Here is a 22663-nt window from a genome sequence, read left to right on the forward strand (position 1 = left end):
CAATTTAATTGCATGCTCTTTTGCTAAGAAATTTTCTCAGGGAAAAAAAACCAGTTTGATTGAAACATGTTTGCTGGTGGAAACGTAAACAGAGTAAGACAAAATATACAGTCAAAACACTACCAACTAGTCCTTATCTTTGGTTCTACTTCTGAAATCATTCTCAAGTTCATTTTCTACAAGCATATTAAATCTATCTAATTAGATCAGGGCAGGGAATTTAATTTTTCATTTCACTGGAAAAAAACCCTGAGTCCCTAGAGATGTGACAAAAGGTACATAGATAAAAAGGAAAATAAAGTACTTTTAATATTTGTAAGTTTGCAACATTGAAGTTGTCTAGATTTTGAGATATGGGGTTTCTATAAATGTAATTATCCATTTTTACTCTGTAAAAGTATAGTAAACCCAAAAATTCAAATATTTTATTTGCTTTACCTAAAAAACAAGCAACCCATAAGTAAGATATACATAGGTTTCCCAGATTTATCCCTAATAAATTTTTTAAAGATTTATACAATTTCTACAGAAACATACAGTGTATCAAAATCTGCATAAATCAAATTTATAAAATATGTAGAAATGCATAGTGATATTATCATCAACTTACAAAGCAAGAATATGGGAATTATTTTTTTCCAAGCCGGCTATAGTAGGAAAAAGTCATTACAGCAACAGCTTCTTATGATCTCATGTTTTGTAAGGTTTCAGTCTCGCATAGAGATTCATATTCACATACAGCATCAGCTTTCAATGAATTGCACAAAATATCCATTTAAAATGCACACCCGCACAATTTATGTGCCACCATTCTTTCTCTTATGCATAGTCGTATGATTAAATTAATCTACCCAACACACAAAAATGGAGTCAGTTTTCATACACACAACAAGTACCGGCACACACCCTTATTTTCCTTTTTTTTCCAGTTTCTCCCTCCTTTATTTTTTATTTTTCATAGCTCTGAAAGGATAGATGAGAAGTCTAAAGAATCTAGGAAAGCTCCCAAACTAATAGATCAGTGCAGACAGCCCTATGAAGATCAAACTCTGTCACCAAATATGATACATAATCCTCGTTAACATCAATGGAAGGTGCATGCAATGCTATTCTACACTTCAGGGAAGTATTTAGTCATATTTAATAGTGTGACATGTTATAGGCATAACTCTTATGAAGTCAGTACACTGATGTCAACATTTAACAGTCACAAAATCTGGAGTAAGGAAGTGAGGATAAGTCATTTCTTCTCCACCTCTCTGTTCACCCAGAGTAAATACTTTTACTCCTAAGGGAGTTCGCATCAACTCCTTTCCAGAACATTTTTAGAAACTTTGCACATTCTATTCTGTACACTATAGCACCAAGCAGTTGTATTTTGTCTTTGTAATCCCTCAGGAAAAGTTTCCAATGACAAAAATAACAAGAAAATTAGTATGAATAAATGCAGTTTCAGGATTTCTATTTCTCTTTTCAAATCTAGATCTGGCACCCAAACTAGCTGAGAGATGTCCTTGTAAAGAATTGTGCAGATGTGTTAAGAAGCTGGATGTTTTTTCCTAATTAAAAGTTTTAGTCAACCTCTAAGTGATTTCCATTTAAAATAACAATATAAACGAAGCATTGGATTCTTTCTAAGTTTTACATAATTGTGCAGCTTTATTTTTATTTTAAATTATTTTTATGTAAGGCATGGTTTAAACAAGCAAGTTAGTGCTTATAAATTCTTAATTGGAATTGCGAGGGTGCTTACTTTCATCAAAATGTACCACATTAGCACTAAACTCAACACTAAGCTCTTCCTTGCACTGTACAAAGTGTCCACTCGAAGTAGAGCAGCCAAACTGGCAAGAGAGATTTGTCTTCCGTAACACAATAATTACACGGAGTGGTATGGTTGCTCCCTACCCCCAGTGACAGCTCAGAAAAATCCATTGTATAATTTCTAACAAATGCTTTTCTTGTGAAAGAGAGAAATGAAAGAGGCACTAAATATGTTGAAATTCACCTTCCAAAAAAGCAGCATGATTGTGAGAGAAGGCCACCCTGGCTAATAACCTGTGGCAGTGCTTAGTAAGATGTAAAATTAAATAAAAATATACAGCAGGTTGATAATCACCAAGTTCTATGAAAATCTGGTTACTCCAACCTTTTCAAGTGTGTGTAAAAAAACTGCCTTCAGACCCCTGAGTGTAATCCCAAAGAAGACGACAACGCTTTTAACTATGTTCCTCTGAAACATAGCTAACAGCACATTAATTTACCAACATCTTAAAACAAAAAGATGTAAACATCTACAGAGTTTAAGGTAAAGCAGTTTTGTAAACATTAACTGCGGATGATAATGTTATTGTAATAATCACAGTTCCTATATGTCCTTCATCCAAGCCAGGAGGCTTGCAGCTGTACAAAGTTAACGATTGCAGCAGTTTTCAGGCTATTTTCAGTCCTGTACAAATTAATGTGTCAGTAGGTAGGTTTTGTCTGTCTACACACTAAGGATGTTGTTCATTTCCCATTTTTGCGTTGCTTTACTCGAGTCACATTCTGAAATGAAAACTTGATGGAGGACTTCGGAGCGATCCAAGCACTTCCCTGATGGAATGTGAGTAAATCTGTGCAGATTCTGGAAAACAAAACCATCAGGAACATGTGTTTGGTTTTTTATTTTAACATTTTCTTCACAACTGTAATACAGCTATCTACAAAACCAGGTTTCAGGGTCCCAGAACAGACCCGTTCTCGTTTTACTATTTGTTAAATCTAGACTTTCACAGCTTTCGTATTATGAAATGTTTGATATGTGTAGGCCCACTTGAGACACCTCCCATTTCTTGTAGGCAGCAAACTGCTAAGAAAATGAACAAAACTGTGTCTAAAATTCTTTCCGCCTTCTCATCCATCCTGTAACCTAAAGATTAACTCCTGAGGACAGCTAACTCACTGGGCAGATGGGAACTGACTTCACCGGGCAGATCCTCCTTCGGTTAGCCCTCACGTGAAGCAACTTTGCTCCACGCCAACATCAGCCACACTAGGGGAAAAAAAAAAAAACCAAACAGTAACTCTGCTCCCTGTTTGGCTGCTAGAAGGAAAGGAAGAGGGTAGGAGAGCAAGTCTGGCCTCCGGAGCAACAGGAGGCTGCTCAAGTAACTGCAGACCTATTGTACCCAGCACATTCAGGCTGCGACTCGCATGTTTGGCTCCTTCCACACCCTCTGTGTTGCAGTGCCCGAGCCTCGCACATTTGCGAAACGGCCCGTGGCTTCCCTCCCGCTTGCTGACCCCCAGCGCCAGCTGCAGCCCCGGCTCGCCGACCGGTTGCCCCTCGTGCGGGGAAGCAACGGAGCAAAAGCAAAACCCCAGCCCCGCGCCCGGCTCCCCCCCGGCGGCGTGGGGCCCTTCTCCGTCACCCCGCCGCTCCCGCGCGCCTGTGCACGCCCCAACGCTGGTTCAGCCCGACGCCTGCTCCTGCTGGGCGGCCGGACCTGGGGGGGGTGACATCTACCCGGGGAGGTCAACAGTCGTCCGAACAAAAGCGCCGGGCAGGCCACCCCGCCAGCCCTCATCGAGCTGGATGTTTGCCGGCGGGTGCCGAAGCCCTGCTGCTGCCCAGCGCTCCGGCAGCACAGACGGTACGCTCACCAAACTGGCACGCGAGCGTCCGTTCCAGAAACTACCGACCGACCAACCAGGTAAAGTCTCCTGGCAGCTTTCACGTGCATGAGGCCACAGCGGTTTTCAGCGGTTCACAAGCATTTCGCTCCAGCAGCTCACAAGCATTTCACTCCTTCCACCCTCTTCGTTAGAGGAAACGGTGGTACCCTCTGCGCTGCACAGCGGTGCGTGCCGGATTTCTAGTATGGGCTTGGTTACACACCCTCCGTGGTCCTTTCGCTCTCACTGTCCACCGCTTCTCCCCTTTTATTTTTCCTCTGGAAGCCAGCCAGTGTTTTGTTCTACAGCCCAGACTGCGCCTACTGGGCTTCCTTATAACTTGCAGTAATAAGCAAACAATTACACAACTCGGTACCACGGTGGAGGAAATGGATCTCCTTGAATAAAATAAATGCTTCGAGAAGAGCCAAGTAACATGCTGGGACACACTAGAGTGGCTGGGGAGTTAACAAGTGCTAGTTCCAATATTAAGGCAGAAATCATCAGGGACCGAAACACTGCTTGTTGATTTTTAAATTTCAGGTTTAAAGAATTTTGTCTGTCTATATGGCAGAAGAAAGCTGGTGGAAATAGCATTATGGTGCTTGGTATTTCCTAGCTCTATGCAAATATCAGAAAAAGTGGATTGGCTTATAGGTTAGCAAACAGATTTTGCTGCACTCAACAGTGCTTACATCTTTCAGACAAACACAGTCCAGATAACCAGCTAATGAATTAATAAACCTGCAATATGCTACATAGACTGAAGAAAAATCAACACAGAATAGTTTCTTAGACACAGAATCAAGCTACGTGTGACTACATCCAAGGATAACATCACCCTTAGACTATTCAGTCTCACTTTTTAAGAGATGAACAGAAATATAACCTTAGACATTTCTTAAAGTGACACCGTCAAAACTAGCATTAATAGAGGACTTACAGCTGTAGTAGCTAAATGGACTGTAGCAGCCCTTGCATGTATATCAGCCAACATTCCAAGTCTTTATTAAAAATCCATAGATTTTGCAATAGCATTATAATGGCACCACACCCAGAATTCACAGCAGATCATGTTATTAGAGAATGGCTAATGAACAGGAAAAAGAAATACTGAAGAAGGCAAAGACAACACAGAAAGGCAGAGAGTAACACTACATCTACCTATTCTTATGTAGGCTTAAAAAGATCTTCTGTCTTCAAACAGAGCAACACTTCAATTTAGATCTCCCAAAATCAGATCTAATATTGACCCTAGCTGATAAATGCAGCCCAGCATTTAAGTAACATTCTCACAGTGTACGTTACGAAAGAAATTTTCTCAATAAAAAGCTAACAAGCAGAGAGGGTGATGACACTGAAAGCTTTTAGAAACTCTAGTCACTGGTAGCGGACGTCCTCTTCACTTCCTCCAAGACAAGTTCTAACTCCTAACATACCTGTGGCAGCACATGTAGCCTCATGAGATTTTCCTTAAATATTCTGCTATGGAGGACAGCAACTAGATCTGCAAAAACATCTTTCCCTAGAGGAAGCTTCCCCAGCAAGCATGGATTTCCAAGAATGTGCAATTAACAATTTACTCTACTTGGTTCAGTTAATCTTACTGTAGATCTTTATCTTCAGATATACATAAAATAACTAAAAAAGAGGTGCAAAAGCCCAGGATGTAAATTATAATTTATTTCCTGCTATATATCTGTTGCATACCTTGAAGTATTGCCAGTCCTTGTATTCATTCTGATTACAGTGTGTAATCATAATTTTGGATCCATCCGGTCCTTTCGTTAAGCACTGATCATACTGCATGAGTTGATTGGCTTCATTGATTCGGAAAAGCTTACAGGAAGAAAAACCAAAAAGCCACTTTTTTAACAGTTGACTCAAAATAATGAGTATTTTAGAAACACTGAAATTACCAATGAAATTGCATCATTCAAGACATTCTCTGGTGTTACTACACCTATCTTCCGGGAGTGTTCTTAATTTGACATGATGTAACGCACTTTTACTATCATGACATTCAATTTCATGGATAACTTCTGCATAGGATTCAGAAGGCCAAGCAACTTACCTAGCTAGACAAAAATGATAAAAATAAAGGGATTCCTATTTGGGAGACTTCTGAAAGTGTTTGATTAAAAGCCTTTGTATGATTTGATGGCCAAACAATCCACTATCTTTTTAAAGGTCTGGTAGCAAGTCCTTGGTCCTGGACAATTATTTCATGTGGAGACAGTAAAACTCTGACATTTTACCCATGGAGGAAATCATACTAATTCAATCAGATACAGAAAGATTAACCTAGCTACTTCTTCTGAAATAATTATTACAGGAGGTTGGGGGGTAACATATACAGAAGAAGTAGTTTAGGGAACTTTTTCATTAAATATAAAAATAAAACAGACATTTCCAGGGGTTACTAAGAGCTAACCCAACTATGATATTTAAAAGCATCATCCTGCATGTGATTTCATGACTGCTGTGATAAAACTTGCCTATTTCAAGTCTACATCAGCATAAATAAGGACTTCAAATTCTGAAACGTTTTCCAACCAAAAAAGGAGAGGTAAAGACAGAACAGCATGTTTGTGTGGTAGTGTGAGTAGGTTTGGGAAGATACAGGTCAAACACAATAGCAGCTTGGATTACAACTATCTAATAGTAATTATGTTCTGCCAATTAATTTGTAGATGAAGCAGAGACAAATTTGTATTCAATTTCTTGTCTCCTGCGGTGGAAGATGAGTTACTGCACAGAACTGTTTTATATTTCCATCAGAGCAAACCAACTTTGTGAAATAACTGAGCTGAAGCAAGTAAGGGGGTTGTTTCCTGAAAGATTAATTATTAAGTGAAGATAAATGATGAATCAGCAGCAATGCTAAAAGCTGCAGTTGCTCTACTCCAGTGATATGGTTGCTTTAAAACACAGTTCTTGCTTCCTCATGTACCTGCTTCATTAAAGAGAAGATTACGAATTTTGCCTTCAGTTTTGTACCATTTGATTCCCATATTTTAGCAATGTCAGTATGCTTATGGGGTTCCCATCTTTGTAGCTGGCACCTAAGTGACTTTTATGTACAGGCTGAACAGAAAACCGGCCTGTTATCATCCTCAGCAAGTGACTCTCCTTCAGACTTGCCTCCAAGCTCCTTACCTGATTTCCTCCCATTCTGTGGCACGGCCCAAGCTCAACGAAGCCACCATTGGTGTGCCCCATGCTATCGATGCAGTAAGCCGTTTCAAAGCCTCTAATCTGGAAAAGACAATTTGCACTCTAAGTTAGTCTCAAGGAAAAAAATAAGCGTGAAAGAGTTCAGAAAATTCCCACTTATCTTTCAAACCAGAAACCGATATCTGACAGAGAGATAGGAGATAAACCTGCATGCAAAATTTAAATACTGATGTTAACCATTCTGGGAGATGGAGCTTCAAGCTGCCCATGCTAATTTGCAGGCTCTTATGTGAGTTAGAGTATACTGATAAAGCTAGAGTTGCAAAGCTCAGTTCCAATTTAATGACGCCGAAATGTAGGACTTTCAAGTATTTTAATTTATTCAATCTCCTATCAAAGCATGTTCAGTCTCCCAGGTCTTCATAAATAAAGCAGGAGCTCAGCTAAGTTGCTCTCATCTTGTGGAAGAGAGAAATGGGATGCAGAAAAGTTATGCACAGCTGTTATTAACTGCAGCCAAGCATAGCCCCCTGATATGGCTGCTCAGATGTACCTTCTGCAGCAGCAATTACACAGAAAAAAAAGAGATAAAATTGATGAGGGTCAGGTACAGGCACAGGGATAAAGAACTGAAGTCCTGTCAGAAAGCATCTCAACTGCTGATTATTCCATTCCCTTCTCAGAAGGGCCATCAAACAGCTTTACAAAGCCTTTATGACACAAATAACATTATTTCCAGACCTATTTTCTTTGCCAGAGACTCTTTCTTATTTGTGATGGTAGAAGAAAGTCTGAAGGACTCTGCTAAGACCTGATTTCTACAGAGAGTGTTAGGGAAGGCGAACCCCACACTTTCATTCCCGACAGTTTGGAAATGCAATTAGTGTGGTGTTACAAATAGGAAATTTGTTACATGTGGCAATTTCTCAGATGTAGGATAACTAGCATCCAAGGAAGAACTGCTGAAGAAAACTTCAGAGAAGTCACTGAACTGCTGACTTTCCTGTTGCTTCACCAGAGCCACTCGCTTTTATCAGGGATGATTTCCCCCAAGGTGGCCATTATTATTTTAGCCTCTTCAGATACTTTCACCTCAGTGAATAGTAACATATAACGTGCCTTCCTAACCCTTTATGTGGATTCAAAAGGAAGTCTAAGGCTAATGTAGTAACTCATGTTTTATGTCAACTTCTAGGTAAGAAATAAAGGTGGCACTGTTCACCTGGTCCCTAAGATACACGACTATTTGTACCCCCTTCTACCATGCACATGCTCTGTATCACTAATTCCTCTGAGAAATTAGAGATGACACTTTCTTGGCCATATGAAACAGCATAGATCTGTATTTTCTAATGCTCTTTTGAAGTTACAGAAATGGGCCCATCGTATTTTGGGAAAGAAGGCTGTTAAATTTGGTGGGACACATGAATCCTCCTCTGCTAGTGAGATGATTTTGCCTCCACAATCTGCAAAAGTGAAATTGATAGGAGAGACAGGGCAAGGCTGGAACCAACTGAAAAGGGCAAAAAAAAACCCCAGACATGCAAGCAGGCAGGAGACCTGCAGTAAGAACTCAAGGTGTGGGGCTGAATGCCAAAACAAAATGGGTAGGGTTCAGTGAGGTGTCCTGCACTCATCTGGCAACATGCTGCCTCTCTCTGTCAACCACGTGAAAATGCCAAATTTGTAACCACATCCTTATTTTAGCAAAGTCATACTCATATACACTAATGCTGAAAATGACTGTTAAGGTATCATATATATAATTATTACATGCAGATGAGGGATTTGCTGAGGCTATAACTGTATGAGTACATCCCAGGCTAGCAAACGTGGGCAGAATGTACTCCACCTGGATTTTATGATCTATTCTTCTAGGCTTTCACAGAAAAATATTTTTACCTATTAATCTTCATCAATACTCCTACACACATAGGATTTACATTTTTTCTTAAAAAAAAAAAAAAAAAATCCTACCTGAATTCCAACTGTGGAAAAAAGAGCTTTAGACATAACTGAGACAGGGGTAGAGTTAAAATCATCCTTCAAGGACCTATGGAGCTACCTCTTACAGTATATACGAGTTTTTATTTTCATTGGGTCATGTGTCTATAGCTCTCTGGCTAGTATCACATACCTTAGTACAGCAGTAACCAAAGAGCCTGTTCTCAGACTGATACCAAGTAACAGTTGCTTCCCTTTGAATTCACAATTTAAAAAAAAAAAAAAAAAATTACAGGTTATGTGCTGTACTTACCTCTCCCCAGTCCACATTTTTAGGTGGTAAGGGATAATATGAAGTTATATCATATGCTATTTCTTCCATAAACCACTTAAAACTTTTGCAGTTGTGATCTTCACGGAATTTTTTCAGCTCAGATATATCTCCGTAGGGTAGTGCTTTTGTCTCCGGACGACTGGCATAAAAGTAATCTTTGTATTCGTCCCACCACACTTCTACAACTCTGACATAGTTCTGTGAAGAACAATGACATTGCTGCGATCTCAAAGCACATGCAACAGGTCAGACACAACTGCATGTTAAGTCCAGAAATTTAAGGATTTCTCCTCTTAGAAAGTGACATCATGAACACCTTCAGCAGATTCTACAAAACACAGGCATATTATTTTCAAATGACAGTTCAGGACTGAAGCCAGCAAAATAAACTGGCTTGCTTAATGAGAGTACAAAGTCTTTTTCTAAGTTTAAAGAACGTTTATTTGAAAATAAAAACTCCTCAGTTATGGGTGCAGTAAAATGTTGCAATTATTTGCTGTGCGCCAGAACCGAAATTGAAAGTTTCTATTCACCTTCTACAATTTTAATACAGAGAATGATATGCACTAGTCCGCACTAAGAATGAAAAAATTAAGTCTTGGAGTCTTGAATGGGTCAGCTGTGACACACCAAGGGGATTTTATCTTCTTAAGTAGTTTATCGCTGCTTGGAGAAGGGGAAATAAATGGATAGTTTGCCTAGTGAACAAGCCTCTCCCTCACATCCTTCTTCTCAGTCTCTTTGATGGTTCTTATCTTTGTATTACCTGTACATGTTCTAGATGCACACCTTGCTTTGTACAATTCTTCTAGCATTAATGACCTGGTGTTAAAACAGTCTTAATAGATCTGACTAAAGGCACAAATTATTGTGAGTTTTACTTTAATCCACATCCAACATAAATGGAACAAAGCTATAAAAAAGCACATTTACTATGGGGGCAGGGGAGTGCCCGAAGATGGAGCAAGCTGTTCCTACATCGTGCCTTGTACAGAGAAGCAACTTAATATTTAAGAACACTCAGCAGTGATTTTCTGTATTCAGTAAGCAGATGAGCAGACTCATGTAAGGTGTTTAGCTGTGCAGTAAATATTTTTGATCAGCTTTTTGGAAAAGCGAAACAGTTTTTGTAATTTCAGACAAGGCAAACAAACATCTTGCCTGCACTGAGCAATGGAGCTATCATTTGCTATCTTGTGTATCCCACTGCTTTGTCTCTACTCCCAGGTATGCCCATCTCCCCCAACCATTCCTTGTACTGGTCCCAGTGTTTGTTTGATCAAAATGTTAATCAATTCACATTGCTAATAGAGGCTTTTTTTTTTTTTTTTTTAGGGGCCGGGGGTGACAAAGGAGGGAGGTACCGGGTTAGTTTTCTACCATTAAGATAGGCTGGGACATTTCCTTTTCAACAAAACCAACTGCTAGCTTGGCTTAAGTCGTACTCTGTAACCCCACCAGCAGGTATCGTCAAAGGTAACGTCCAGTAAGATGGCTCTAGGATTTGAATTTACAAAGAACTGGGTCTTTGGGAACAGGATTTGGGATGCCAAAACACTGCACAAGAGAAAGCTTAAATGAGGCAATAGGAAACCTTAACAAGAGGGTTGTCTCTTTTTCTGCTGGTAGGTGCAAACTTAAATGAAAGAGTTTTTCTTGATTCAGATTATCTCTGCAGACATAGACAGCTGGCTCACTCTTTTCTTGAGGTGATGTCTACTTCTAATATCATGGCTTGAGCAACACTTCTGAACCTGCAAGGTGCCTGAGGAGTTACCAACCTTTATAATGAAGTGCAGACTATGACATTTTCCCAGGTGTCACTCATTGCTCCCTAACGAACAAATGCAGCCACAAAGGTCTGAGAGATGCTAGATTACAGCGTTTGCTAACTCAGCCTGGGATCCCACCCTGTCAAGCCAAAGGGGGATTTCAAACCCACGATCAGCATCTCCAGGACTGTGCTGCAGTCACTGGAGTTGTTTGTACCTTTGTCGGGCACAGCGCAGCAGAGGTTTGGGTTGCTGAGAGCAAGTAACAGGAAATGTGATTTGTACCTCAAAGATGGGGAGGGGTGGAGCAACAAGGTGGGTTCCAGGAATCTCTACTCTTAACAGTGGGGTTGGCACAAAGATCTCTCTCCCATGGGAATGATCATCTTAGCTTTAAACGTTAAATAGCTTTGGATGAAGTGCTCTCTAAATTGCTACTGATAACTTAAATACATTTATCTAGAACTGTTAGCTAGAATCAAAACCACCTTCAAGGTTGTAGCAAAACAGTACCTTTAATGTAGGAGAAGACCCCACATACACAGGGGGTGGATTTCCTTGCCAGCCCTGCAGACGATAGATGTGTCCAACACGAGAACAGGGAACAAACAACAGTTTTCCCCCACACTGCCAGATCTGCAAGTTAAAGCAAAGGTATTATTAATATTAAAATGCACAAGAATTTAAGACAGACAAATAGGTAATAAACTATGGAGGAAATGTCAACTATTTTTCTTACTATACCGACTGTGAAATATATTTAAATATTTTTGCTTCAGATGTAAGCATGAACATAACAGGTCTCTGAAATGAAAAGCTATATCGAGTACATCTTCAACTCAGCCATGAAATTACTCAACTAAATTACTTTTTAAAAAAGCTTTTAAAAAAGTTTGCCATCTCATTCCATTGCTATTTTACTACAACGGTAATGAATGAGTGCACAAAATCTGGCATTGGGTAATTTTTATTATGACAGAATTAATAGTATTTTTATTTTATTAAAGCAATCCACATACCATCACTAAGATGGGTTTTGGTTAGATACCCATCACATTTAAGTTTTTCTTAATAAAGACTAGGAGATAAGGTTGTCTTTGGTAACCCATTGTTCCAAGTACAGATTTTTCTTTAACTCTAGTAGCTGAAAATAAAAAATGGGTAAAAAATATTACCATTCTGAAATTCCCTCCCTCCCACACATCCTTGGATAATCTATTTATGGGGCAAAGATATCATATCTAAATCTGAAATTAGTTGATCGTAGTTTTGACAAGTCTGAAATGTAGCACGAAATTCAAGTTCAAGCTAACTTTGGAGATGTTCCACATTAGTCTGAATTCCAGATTAAAAATATTATTTAACAGTATTAGGAAAGATGGACAGAATAGTTTACTTTCTTCATTGCACTATCATATTAATTTTCTTAAGTTTCATCAAAAAAACCCTCAGATATCCAAGGCCATTATATTTGCTACCTAGGCAGCAGCATGCAAGACTGATAAATATTATTTAGTTCTTCTGAAGATTGGCTGTGATCTCCATGAAACCAATTTGGAGTTCTCCACATAATCAGCACTTCAATTACAAAACTACTGTATGTAATTTCAATCATGATTTAGCTCTAAGCAAGATGGAGAATTAGAAGGATAAAGACCCTGTATATGTAACTTCCTCAATAACTACCTTTTGCATATGGATTTACAGCTGAGCAAGTGCACTCAGAGCTTTCCTCAAAATCCCGAAGAACAAGAGTAGCTACAGGAGCTCTGAATGTACTTTTAGTAAAATTCAGCTAGGATTTCACGGATCACTGCTGAGGATATTAGATGTCTCCACTTTTGTTTGTTAATTGGGACAGATTCCTGCTGTCTGCCACTTGTGTCATTATGAATATTGAAGCTACAAGAAGCTAATGATTATCATCTTATGTTTCCTGCTAACTGAAGAGCATGCATATGCCTAGGAGTGAAAATAAAATCTTCTGCAGTGATTATGAATTATGCAGTTAGCATTCTAATTATGAAGACTTCTCTTGTAAAGAAGTTCTTGAAATTTTGAAAAGTACAGGAGAACATTTTTCACCCATAAAAATGGTAGGAAGGAGGAAACCAGGGCACATTACTTTTTGTTGCATCGTTATATACTTTACAGGCATTTATGTATAAACTGAGTGCTACTTGTTCTCTATAATCACTTCCATCAGAAACATTTTTTTATACTCTCCATGAGAGCACTCAGTTCCCTCCCACCAAATTTGCCAGTCTAGTTTCAGATCAGATATTCAGGGGACAGTGAGATCCCAAACCACTAATGAAATCTAGTTACTCAGCATTTGGATCTCAGCACTAGGCCACCACCACTCTGAACACTTCTGACCCCAAACCCACAAGGAAACACTGACAACACACATCTCTGCCACAACAAAACCTTCTGGGCTTCATGAGCCAGAGGTGGTGCAAATCGGAGATACGTCTGTCTGAACTCCAAACAGAGGTATTTACAGAAAAAAGATCTACTAGACTGAGTTAGTTTTCAATTTTTGCTGTTACCTTGTAAGAAATTTCAAAGTTTTCACCACCCCAGATTTGAAGCCCTGGATCATAGAGACCCAGTTCAAAGAAGAAATCACGTTCAATAGCAAACAATCCACCAGCCATTGCAGGGGACCTGAAAGAGGAACATAGTGTAACTCCTTCTGACAAAAGGATATAACACTCGGAGAAAGCAATAATCAAGGATGCAATTCACGGTTAATATAGAATACAGATTAGGTAAATGGCAATACACTGAAAAATCATAAAGCTTTGTCATCAGCTTCCAGCAATTGTCTAAAGTGACATCTGTATAACTTACAGTGAAGTCACGCTTTCTATTGTGTTTTGTCTCCTTGTTTTGGTTTTTAATTTAATTATACAAAATTCTGGTCAGAATTATCTGTTCGGCCAGGCAGTGTCCTTCTATTAAAATCAAAAAAGCTAAGAATCAGTGTGACATTTCCCTCTTGAAAGTTGTTCAAGTTTTTGAGATAACAGATGAGACTGCATAGCAGACTGAAGTTTACATTCTGAGGAGCTGCCACATTGAAACTTATTGTCTATTAAGCAACAGTTTTTCCACCTAAAGGATACCTTTCTATCTTCTCCCTTTCATTTTCTTTCTACCCTTGCCATATGAGACACTTTTCATTATAATCAGTGAAATTTTTAAGAGGGCCTGGATCAAGTTGTACAAGGTTTCCATTTTTGTTTAGTGTTTTTTTTGTTTGTTTTTTTTTTTTTTTTTTTTTTTTAATTTAATGACTTTGTAAATGCCTCCATATATGCCAAAGTTCAATTAGTAAGTTTTAACGTGTCAAAAAGATGTCGTGGTTTGGATTAGAGCATTTTTGCAGAATGGCTCTAACCAAAATTCTTTGGTAGCCTGCTCATACTGAAATAGAGAGTAGGATATGTTAAGCCATTTCCAGTGCACATACCAAGCATTTTTTACCTGAGGATCAATAAATATATAAAACCTCTAATGGATACAAGCTGGAGTCCCTACTAAGTTGGCAATTTTTTTTAAAAAAAAGCTGTTAAGGAAAAAGTGAATTCTGACTTCAGATGATCTGCAGCACCGGAAGGAGGAGGATCCAAGAGTCCAGATAACTACGGTCAGCCAAGTAAAACACAAGTGAAATATTCCTTCATGAACAAGTTATTGTTCATATTGATACTGTGTGTTCATATCGTGTTGATGGGTCATTTCTAGCACTATTCAGTCTCTTCATTCCATTAGATTTTTAACTTAGTGGTGCTCCTTTCAACAGCAATGATTATGTATTTCACTTCTGCACATAAATGTCTGGAGGAGACCAGCTTGAGAAAGTAACTCGTAAAGTTAACTTAGGGGCAGGGCAACAACAAAAACAGAGCTGCTGGGCCAATCAGCTGAGTTAAATATAATGGTTATCAGTGCAGTTGCTCTCCAAATCACCTGATCAGATGCTGAGTTGCTCCTAAGTGTCCCCTTCTACTTGTCTGCCTACTGTATTTTTCTCCAACACTGGTTTTGCATCACTGGGGTTCAAAGGGTAGGAAGCCAGTGAGCACAGCAGGGAGATGCACGTTGCATAGCACAGCCCCGTGGCTTTCCTGCATTTTCATTTTTTCTCAGCACCATGAAGACCTGGCAAGGGTGGAGGCCTCAGATGCTGAAGTTTTGGTCTTGGCCTCCAATGTGCTGTCAAGTGTGTTAAAGAACACAGTAAAATCTGCAATAAGATCAGTAGTTTATTTTATAGGATATGAAGAGGTAAGCATAACAACAGTACTGGAAGGAGGATTCAGCCCTAGGGCAATTCTCACATTACAAAAAGTTTGTTTCTGCACTTTAAGCTGTTGAGGTTTGGGGTTTGTTTGTTTTTGTTTATTTTTGTTTGTTTGTTTTGTTTTTCTTTTTTTTTCCTTTTTTTTTTTTTTTTTTTTTTTTTTTGCTTGTTTTCTTTTTACACTAAGCAATCCTGGCTATTGTTTCAGCAAGACTTTTACTTGGTCTTACTTGCCTTGGTATTGCTGCAACAAAATGCATACAGCCTGGACAAAAACAGATGCAGGGAATGTCTCTTTTTAAAAGAAGCATTGTAATCCTGAAAGTATTATTAAAAATAAAGTCATTTTTTAAACCATTCTGAGAACATATGTTCTGTGTTCCTGGGAACAGTTTAAAGCATTTTAAGACCTGTTTGGATGGTAAACACAGAGCACAACAGTGATGTTTGAAATAGTTTATCCCCCTCTAAGCGAATATTAAAGTTCCAATGTGGACAGCCTTGTCAGAAAATGGTATTATTTATACTGTATACGAAACAGATCAAAGCTTCAAAACCTTGCATGTGTTGCCATTTTAGCAGAGAACAATCATGGGTGAGGATAGGGAATTACCAGCATCAGTTCTTACAATGCTTAAATCATATATACAAGCAATAGAAGACATTAAATTCTGAAGATGTGAGGACTGCTTCCAAATGTAGTAACATGGTTAGTTAAGTGTGAAGGGGAAAGTAATAAAAAACAACAGAACCACAGTCTCCCAGTCTTGAAAAGCCATCCAGAAACCCTAGTTTCTAAGCTAGGGTTTCTAGCCAGTTTCTGTTTGCTGGGAAGAAAACATACCTCCCTACAAAGTGTAAGGAAAAGGTGGGACTTCTGTGAAAATTACTGGGAGATTTCCCAGAAAATAAGGTGGTGTTTTTTAACTTTTTTTTTTTTTTTAATGTTAGGTGTACTAAATTAAACTCCCCAAAACATACTGAGACCTTAGAAAATATCTAGCCAAGATTCTTAAACAGTATGCTTCTTTGTCAGATGTGAATTATTATGAAGCAAGTGGAAGAAATATGACAAAAGGGATTTTTTTTTGATGCACATGCATAATCCACAAGCTGTATGCATGCACCAAGCCATGACAACAGGCTACAGATTTTATGCATTACTGGCTATTATAAATATATACAGCATGCTCGTTATTTCAAGTCAAATGGTTAAATAAGCACTGTTTCCAACGCTACTTTTAAAAAAATACCATAGCTAAATAAAGTTTTCCCTGGAAACAAAGTCATACAGTATTTTATTTTGCCAAACAAACCCCTGTCATTCTAACGTGCACCCTATTAACCACACAAGAGCAGGAACGGAGAGGCAACACAAAGTAGCAAAGGTATTTTGAACAACCAGTCAGTTGGGGCAAATAGGTCTGATTAAACAAAGCAGCTGGTGTGGTTAGAAAGATGAAGATTTTCAGGCTAGAAGTACATGCAAGTTTTAGTGGATCAATACTGACTTCGGGAAAAAAAAAGAAATGGGTAAGTGATTTAGTGATTACCGATACGGTTCAGTTTTTGTCTTTCTGCTCTCCTTCTCTCGCTTGGTCAAGGGAACCCTCTTCCATAGCATACTCCAATCCCACGCTCCTCTAGCAAACCCATCTTCGTCACCACCCCCTTGCGGCACAATCTTATAAGTGTTGCCATCTATGACATCTATAAGCGGCACAGTGCACGTGGCTCTGCAGGGCGGCGGGTGGTGGCAGGGAAGATGCGGTTACGTGCAAGGACCCGCACGCGCACCAACCGTAGTTCATGGGAGAAGAGGGGGGGGGGGGGGGGGGGGAGAGGGAAAAACGAAAGGGTTTAGACAATTATTCAGTATGATTCACAGGATGTAAACAGCTCTCTTTACCGATAAGGCTCAGTTTTATGTTTTCGTTTGGACTTTTCCTTGTGGCTTAACGGAATTCGTTTCCATAGCAAACTCCAGTCCCAGGCCCCTCTGGCAAAACCATCTTCATCCCCACCTTGTTGTGGCTCAATGGAATAATCATTCCCATCTATGTAATCTATTAGAGGTACAGTACATGTAGTTCTGAAACATTTATAGAAGGGAAAGAAAGAGTAAAATACAATTTCAGAAGAGTAATCTGTCTAATCTGAAATTTACATCGTTAATTATTAAGCTTATAGAACAGTTTATATGAAAAGTCACTTGTAAACATGTTATTAAAAAATGAAGCCTCATTAGAAGAAAAAAGAGTCTTTTCTTTGTGCTGTTTTACAAGGTTCTGAAAGCAGAAAAGTTAGGTCTGAAATGCTAATATATCCATTTATCAGTACGTTTTCCTTTACGTATACTTCTTAACATCGGTCTTCTAATAAAGCACTGCTGGAGGCAACAGAGGAGCCTTTAGAGGGCTAGGGTTTTCAGAGTATTAGTACTTCCCTTAATTTCTAGTCATCAGATCTCAGCTGTCAAAAAGTATGATAAGCTCTTAGCTTTTACTAGCGTAAACATGGATTTTCACTATTCTGTCCTATTCAACTGCTTTGTAAATCCAACCTCTCGGGATAAAAAAAAAATGTTACTGGTGCTTGCCTAGCAGCAGTCTTCAGCAGAACTTGATTTGCAACATGCTCCTCGTTGTGATCTATCACATACAGTATTAACGGAGGAAAAGCCATTATCTTGTTACTCTCCCCAGGTTTTCTAAATTAGTTTCCCGGTGACCAAACCTGGAACAGCTCCATCTTTTTTAAGTCAAATCCCACGAGACTGGAAAATAAGCTGGGGGAAAAAGAAGCGTTAAAGCCGTGCTCTGAGGCAGAGGAGGCAGCACGCTGCACCCGGTGGAGCAGGGCTCGGGAGAGGGCTGCCCAGCGCTGCCCCTCCGGCACCACGCGCCTCGGCACCGCTGGCCCTCCTGTCACCCCCGCTTCTGTAGGCAGTGCTGAGGATGCCTCCAAAGCTGCTCGTTCTCACCAGCCTTTCCCGTGCAAAAGAGTAACACGCGCTCAACGGCAGCGCGCAAGCGTTTCCATCCATCTTCCCTCTAGTATCCTGGCCCGAATATAGTCTGGAAGCTGAGTTACAGCCTTTAAAAAACACCTCTTCAAGACAGTTCTGGTAGTACGACAGGTTAACATACAGTTTTTAGGATTCAGCAGTTATTTTATGGGATTAAAGAGTTTAAACAAGCACATGGTTTCCTAACCGCGCTACCCCCTGACCACACAAGCTAAGAGCGCGGTAGCACACAGCAGCAGCATTTCAACAGCTGGAAGAAACGGGGCCACCGGGGATCCTCCTCCTCCGTCACCTCTCGCAGAGCCCAGGCACCGGGCACAGGCCCCCCGGGCTGGCGGCAGAGACAGGCTCAGGCCCTGCCTCCGTTCGCTGCACAAAACCCTCCCAATGCTTCAGGGGAAGCGAGCAAGACTATACTGCAAGACCAAAGATGAGAAAGTTATAGAACTCTTGAGATCACAGGGGCTTTAAAATCTCCATTAAATCAAAGCATTTACTGCTAGTTCTCCGCTACCAAAAATCATATTTTTTTTTAGTTACTTTGTTTCATTGGGCTCCTTATTCAGCCAGAACACAACGTTTTTGTAACAGTCCCTCAGGTTGTTGCAAAAGACAAGAGTTGTATATTTAATCTATCCTAAGCAAAATATTCAGTATGCCTATTAAAATAAACTATCCGGAGGTTTATTTGCCTGACTACTTTCTTTCCTCCTTACATAGCTTTTATGCTGGGAGGTAATAAAATCGTCATACAGCGAATACTGAGGTAGTTTGATATATATATGCATATATATATATATATATATCTGTAGATACAAAATATATTGACTAGAGCTTGAAAAGTGAAGATTGTTACTGTGATTTTTTCTTCCTAAGAGGCCAGATACTGGAAATAACAGGAGAACATTACCTGTCCTTAGATATAGGAGCTATAAGTGGCGCATACCAATTAATTCCCACCTCGCAATGGGCATCAAGGTAAACCAAAACCTTCAAAAGAAAAAAAAAAAGAAGTCATTTATAATTCTGTATACGAGAACATGGTGATTTAATTAAGCTTATTTACACTGAAATACTTTAATGTTATAAACAAAGAATGAAATTTAAATGAGTAAAATTAATCTATTTTTAAAACAATGTCAATAATACAATACTACGTTTCTGCATGTCTATTTGAACATAGAACCACCACCACCTCTCCCCCCCAGAAAAAGAAAACAAAGACAGACTTGTGTGTGAACTGCCTTCTAACCTGTCCAAGTTTAGCCTTCTGGGCTCCAATGCTCCTAGCTTGGATTAAACCTTCTCTCCTCTCATTTCGAAATACCTTTACAAGGCCATTCCACTGCTTAATATACTCATCCAGCCTCTCTTTTAAGTGCGCTATGAAATAACAAAGAAAAAATATTATTTTGGTGAGGTTTAACAATAAACAGTTTTGTACTCTTAATACAACCCAAATCCAACTCTACTTAAAAACATCTACAGACGTTCAAGAGAACCTTAAATTCAACTGCTTGTGCTACTGCTGACAAACACTAAATGTGAAGAGATCGAGACTTGGAGCTCTCTTGCTTCATGGCACATGTTTGTCTCTGGCACATCTGAAGAAAAAGCAGTTGAAGTAGTTGGCCACACCACAGGGCAGCTGGGTATAGACAATTCCCAGTCACTTCAATATACCACATAGTGGCTTTCAACCAGGCAGAGAAGTTTCTACACTTTAGCACATGGTCTTTCCTCATCAGATACAATCACATGTACAGCTGAAGGAACCATTTTTCAGTTAAATGTTACTCTTCACTCACTTTCTGCCTCACAAAATTTTTTGTCAGTTGATTGAATCTGGAAACCTGTGACAGAAACCCACCGTAATCAAATTATTGCCCTCCCTCATCTAAACTTGTTCCCTCCTGGGTTTGGGGGTGGTCTTATGCTAATCTTTTAATAAAATTAAGAATAATTGGAGGGCCAGAATTGCCGTGAATGAGCTGTGGCTCATCATACTGATGAGACAGGAAACCTTTAGCCAAAGGGACTTGGTCAGCAAAGGGGTGAGTAACCACATAAGAATCACGATGGTCTATGCTTAAATGGTTACAGACTTGTATTTGCACATTGGTCTTTGCCAAACTAATCTGGAAACCACATTCCTACCACACAATTTGAAAAAAGGATCCTAGCACTGCGTAATATTTTTGCAGAGATGATTCCTCTGAGAAAACTCACAAAGGCAGGCGGGCTGGCAGTCAGGCGCTTGCCGTTTGAGGCCATGCAGATTTAACGACTGGCGTTCATTTAAAATCTATTTTTGTACTGAAAGGCTCAAAAGAATTGCCTACAGCTTCAGTTTCTCTCAGCCAGGAACCAAACTAAGCCACCTAAGCTACAGCCCGAGGCACCAACGCGCTGGCCTGACCCAGCTCCGAGGGGCTGCGGGTGCCATGCCTGTGCCGAGCTAACAGGTGAGGGGGCGTGCAGAGGTGGAAAGAGAAGGACATCCCCCTTTCAGCATCAACAAGCCATCAGGTTGCTTCAGCAGCAACATTTTTCCACACCCTGAATGAAAATCATTGCTGTCTGGAGCTTGCTGCAACTTACGTTTCAGAATGTTTTATATTCTTGACAACAGTATTAAAAAACCCTCTAGTTTAAACAAAAGTTACTTATTAATAATTCAAATGGAAATGGTGGTGTTTGGAAGTATTCAAACTTGAAAATTCAGCAATTCTACCAAAGAACAAACTTCTGAAACCACTATATTTTAATACTTTTATTATTCATCCTCTTTTCTCAACTAAAAGTTTTATGTATCCTCTTCTCCTTTCCCACACACATTTACAATTTATTTTGTAAATCCTTGCGTGTTAGGAAAGCTTCAAGGATACATAAGTATTAAACTAAAGAAAGAACAATTTTAACACATATGCTGTACAGAATAACATGCCATGTAATATATATGGAATATATGATATGATAGCTGTGATATAAATTTTTATAGGATAAAATCAACAGAGTTATGAGGTCATACTGAAGCAGTACTAAGAGAATCTTTATATCACACCATTATTTATTCTGCAAATTCCAAATACACGTTACAGAAGGACTGTCAGGAATGTTTTAAAGATTTAAAACCTGGAGTTATTTCCAGCTCTCCTGCCTATGAAGCCAAATGTTTTAGTTATCAAATGCTCAACTATGTAAGGCTCACAGGGAGCTGTAAAAACCTGTCATATTGGTTGTGTAAAGCTTTTCTACAGTACAAGTCTCAGGACTTTGCAGTCCATTATCTGAAACCATGCCAGAGTTAGCAGCAAGTGCTATTTCCCACAGGAAAACTGAATTTTCCCTCCTTCTCATACTACAAAGTCTGCATGACAGTAGTGTATAAAATCCTGATACTTTTACAGTTAGAAATACTGTTTGGCCGGCGTTAAATTTTGTTCACCTAGAACGTGTATTTATGATATCTATCAACAGCCTTGCAGCATTCTGGTTTTTGTTTAAAAATGTTTATTTTACCTTTCAAAATATTATAATCACCAATCTCGTCTCCCCTTGTTTGGGTTCGTCTCTCATGTCTCAGTGCATGATTAAAGCATGAATCAATGTTTTTTAAAAACACGTCCCTTCTCCAAAAGATCTTAGGCATTGTAGATTACAAGGCGGGGGGGGAGGAGGAGGAAAGCAGGGTTTTTCCCCTCAACTCATGGATGTCAGTTTACGAACTAGAAAAATGGTATGAGAAGTCCTCCCTAAAGCAGCTGCCTCTGAGTCCCCTGTACTACTAACATGGGGCGCTCAGCTCCAACACAAGCACTGATTAATGCTTCAGTTTCCCCACTGCAAGTACCATTAAACAAGTTAATAAAAATACTGTTACCTGTCTACGCTCATTACTTTCCCTTTGGTTATTTTATGGGATGCTGTATCAGTGGGAAATATAGATAGCGATAAAGAAAAAAATAAGTAAATGAAAAAGGTAGACAAAGCCCTTAAACACTACTAGGAACACTGGTATCTACCTTGCAGTCACCCTTTACAGGTGTATGGGCTACAACAGCGACCTGCACCAGCTGAGATATTGACCTCTATGCTTCAGAAAGAAATAAAGCTGGTACCTAAATACATAACAAGTAGTCGCTGAAGACCTATATACACAATCGTAACTGTAGGGAGCTTCAGAAAATCTGTTGTTATGAATTCTTGTTGACCCTCCAGAACAACTGTATCCTCTGTACAGCTAGCACTCACAGCAAAATAATTTTTTTCCCTCATGAAACACAGAAAAACGAGGGAAAACCCCCCCCCACCTACAGCAACGTGGCCACACTGACACTGCGATAGAAGCTGCTGCACTTCTTGGACTCCAGCACGCATTAATACAGAGGTCTCCATTGAAAATATCAGAACTAGCATCATTCAATTAGCTTGGCATC

The 22663-nt window shown here is 39.4% G+C and overlaps 1 protein-coding gene across 4 annotated transcripts in view; it reads right to left on the bottom strand.

The window, feature by feature from the left end:
* Positions 1–284: 284 nt before the first annotated feature.
* The window catches only part of GALNT7 (polypeptide N-acetylgalactosaminyltransferase 7), a 75592-nt gene continuing 53213 nt past the window's right edge, over positions 285–22663 (bottom strand). For 2 of the 4 annotated variants that reach the window (XM_032983908.2, XM_032983910.2), the window contains exons 4-12: positions 19477–19607; positions 19135–19214; positions 17106–17288; positions 13437–13554; positions 11398–11520; positions 9092–9310; positions 6817–6915; positions 5368–5496; positions 285–2626 (exon numbers count right to left, since the gene is read on the bottom strand). In XM_032983908.2, the coding sequence (XP_032839799.2) occupies positions 2489–2626; positions 5368–5496; positions 6817–6915; positions 9092–9310; positions 11398–11520; positions 13437–13554; positions 17106–17288; positions 19135–19214; positions 19477–19607 (1220 nt within the window). In that variant the 3' untranslated portion in view covers positions 285–2488. Of the gene's footprint in view, positions 2627–5367; positions 5497–6816; positions 6916–9091; positions 9311–11397; positions 11521–13436; positions 13555–16749; positions 16933–17105; positions 17289–19134; positions 19215–19476; positions 19608–22663 lie in introns of all 4 variants that reach the window. The other 2 variants (XM_032983909.2, XM_032983911.2) reach the window with 2 other exon arrangements.

Source organism: Tyto alba, unplaced genomic scaffold, assembly GCF_018691265.1.
Source record: "Tyto alba isolate M040663 unplaced genomic scaffold, T.alba_DEE_v4.0 Super-Scaffold_6, whole genome shotgun sequence".
Classification (NCBI taxonomy): Eukaryota; Metazoa; Chordata; class Aves; order Strigiformes; family Tytonidae; genus Tyto; species Tyto alba.